Consider the following 2,536-nt stretch of genomic DNA (forward strand, 5'->3'; position numbering starts at 1 on the left):
CAACCATTCCCTTTTCTGCCAGGAATTTACCTATCCTGATGTGTTCCTGCTCTTTCATGGCTTTGAAAACTACTTGGAATTGGCTTGCATTGTCGCTCAAAACACGTTCCGGATAGCCACGTCGAGAAATGAATCTCCTTAGCATGTGTAGAAAACTTTCAGCCGACAAATTTTCTACAACCTCAAGATGAACTACTCTTGTTGTGAAATATGTGAATAGGGCTACCCATCTTTTGGTTACTCCAACTTCGGTTTTGACGGAGATTGGGCCAAAATAATCCAATCTTTTTCAAAAGCCCTTGAACGTAAAACTCGTGATTCAGGAAGACCCGGCTGGTAGTTTAAATGGCTTACTGTCCAACGTTTGCAGCCTGTGCAGCCTGTTATAACACGTCTCACCTCCATTCGTCCTTTCGATATCCAAAATTTGCGCCTCATTTCCGAAAGAACATGCGCTGTTCCAGCGTGATATAACTTTTCATGTTGTGTCGTATCAAATTCGGTAATTTTATTATGTCTCGGTAAGTAGATTGGATGTTTGCTTTCCCCGTCTAGTTCCAAATTTTCCAATCGACTTTGTGATCTCCATAGTTTTCCGTTATCGCAGTACAAATTCCATTTTTCCTTTTCGTCCTTGTTGAGTCCTTCTGTCTGCGCTGTCTAATTAGCACCCATTTGGTTAATTTTAAGTCCTCCGACGTTAGTCATTTCACTTCTGCCGATATCGGTTGTATCCATGCTACTTTACCCTTTGTCGTGAGTTTAATAAATTTGAGCCAAATGGTGATTCTTACAAGTTTAAACTACTTGCTGAATCGACTTCCATCTATAAGCGAGAATTGTGTCACCTCAATTGTTTAAGAGGCGACCATTGCAACGATTCGTTCTTCTTTGTCTTTAAATTCTTCTGTAGATTGGTATTCCCATTGGGGCCATCCGCTTTCGGGACCCGTTAACCACGATGGCCCTTCCCACCATAGCTTGTATTGCCTAAGCTTTACGGGAGAAAGTCCTTTAGTCGCAATATCGACTGGATTATCTTCACTTGGTACATATCGAAATGAGAAATTTACCTTTCGTATTTCTACTCGGTTATGTATAATTTCGGGTAGTAATTTCAATCCAATGTAATGCGCATTTCGAATTCGACCATAAAACCACTGAGATTTTTCCCAGACTCAATTGCTTTATAACAAAGTTGGCGGCTCGTACACCAGTAACTATTGTTAGCAGCTCCAGCCGTGGTATGGTCATACCTCTAATTGGAACGAGTCTTGATTTGGCGAAAAGTATTGCGCTATTTCTTTCGTCAACATGTTTGTTTGAAATGTATACAGTTGCTGAATACGCAACACTTGATGCGTCTGTGAAGACATGGAGTTGTTGATTTGAGAGCTTTTTTGTAGCCAGCCTCGGTATCTCGATAATGTCTGCGGGCCATTCTTTTGTAAGAGATCGCCATGCTTCTTTATCATCTTCATCGAGGATTTGATCCCAAAAATTACTTCTTTTCCATAAGTTTTGGAGAAATAGTTCGAATTGGATCATTGCGGGGACTAAAAATCCCGAAGGATCATATTGCGAAGCAACAAATTGCAAGACACTTCGTTTGGTGAGTTCATGTTCGATCCATGGTTTCAACGTTACTCTGATTGTATTTTTATCGTTTATCCAAATGATGCCAAGAATTTTTGTTGCACCTCCTTCAATTCTATCTTGTCTTGTTTCGGTATTGCCTTATTGAAGTTTTGGTCATTGGAAAAAAGTTTGCGAATATTCATCGCTGCCTTCTTTAAGATATCCTTCACTTCGTAATATTTATTTATGGCTTCTCTTGTTCCATTTGCTGACAACATGACGTTATTTAAATATGAACCCTCCTGATCTCTAACGCTGTCTGGCTTTCGATCGTTTCTAGATGATGATTGATTGTTGCTACTAGCAAAAACGGTGATGATATTACTCCAAAACATTGATAACATTTCAGGTTTTCCTCGGTAACCGCACATTTAATATCATCTTCCCAGAGGAATATGGTACAGTTCCTGTCGGACTGATGCAGTTCTAACTGTAAAAATGCCTTCTCGACGTCGGCTATGATTTCATTCTTCATCATTCAAAAGCGCAATAGTATTCCTACTAAATCTGGAAGCATGATAGGTCCGCGATATAAGACTTCGTTTAAACTTTTTGTTACCTTGAGATGCGCCGAAGCATCATGGACTATTTTGAGTTTTGTTATAGGTTTGTGCGGGGGTATCACCACCTCATGATGAGATAGATAGTAAATTATACCCTCTTGATCCATATTAGGATGAACTTCCTCAATTATGCCTGACCGCAGTTGATCCTGAATCGTTTCGTTGTGCCGTCGAAGTATGTCTTCATTGTTCTGGAGCCTCCCGATCAAGGTTTTAAGGCGTCCGAAGCATAGTCCATAATAGCTTTTTAGTTTATCCATTGAGTCTTTCCAAGGCTAGTAATTTGGTATCTCCCGTCTTGTTTCGTTATACTTTTCTTGAATTGTTCAAAGGTT

The 2,536-nt window shown here is 39.9% G+C and overlaps 1 protein-coding gene across 1 annotated transcript in view; it reads right to left on the minus strand.

Moving 5' to 3' along the window:
* Nucleotides 1-237: 237 nt before the first annotated feature.
* LOAG_16837 (pao retrotransposon peptidase) overlaps nucleotides 238-2,536 on the minus strand; it is a gene marked incomplete at both ends in the record, with an annotated part of 2,916 nt that continues 617 nt past the window's right edge. Inside the window, 5 exons of the mRNA XM_020449495.1 lie at nucleotides 238-660; nucleotides 870-1,160; nucleotides 1,213-1,711; nucleotides 1,893-2,068; nucleotides 2,198-2,392. Coding sequence (XP_020306950.1) covers nucleotides 238-660; nucleotides 870-1,160; nucleotides 1,213-1,711; nucleotides 1,893-2,068; nucleotides 2,198-2,392 — 1,584 coding nt within the window. The remainder of the gene's footprint in view (nucleotides 661-869; nucleotides 1,161-1,212; nucleotides 1,712-1,892; nucleotides 2,069-2,197; nucleotides 2,393-2,536) is intronic.

Source organism: Loa loa, assembly GCF_000183805.2.
Source record: "Loa loa unplaced genomic scaffold supercont3.23, whole genome shotgun sequence".
NCBI lineage: Eukaryota > Metazoa > Nematoda > Chromadorea > Rhabditida > Onchocercidae > Loa > Loa loa.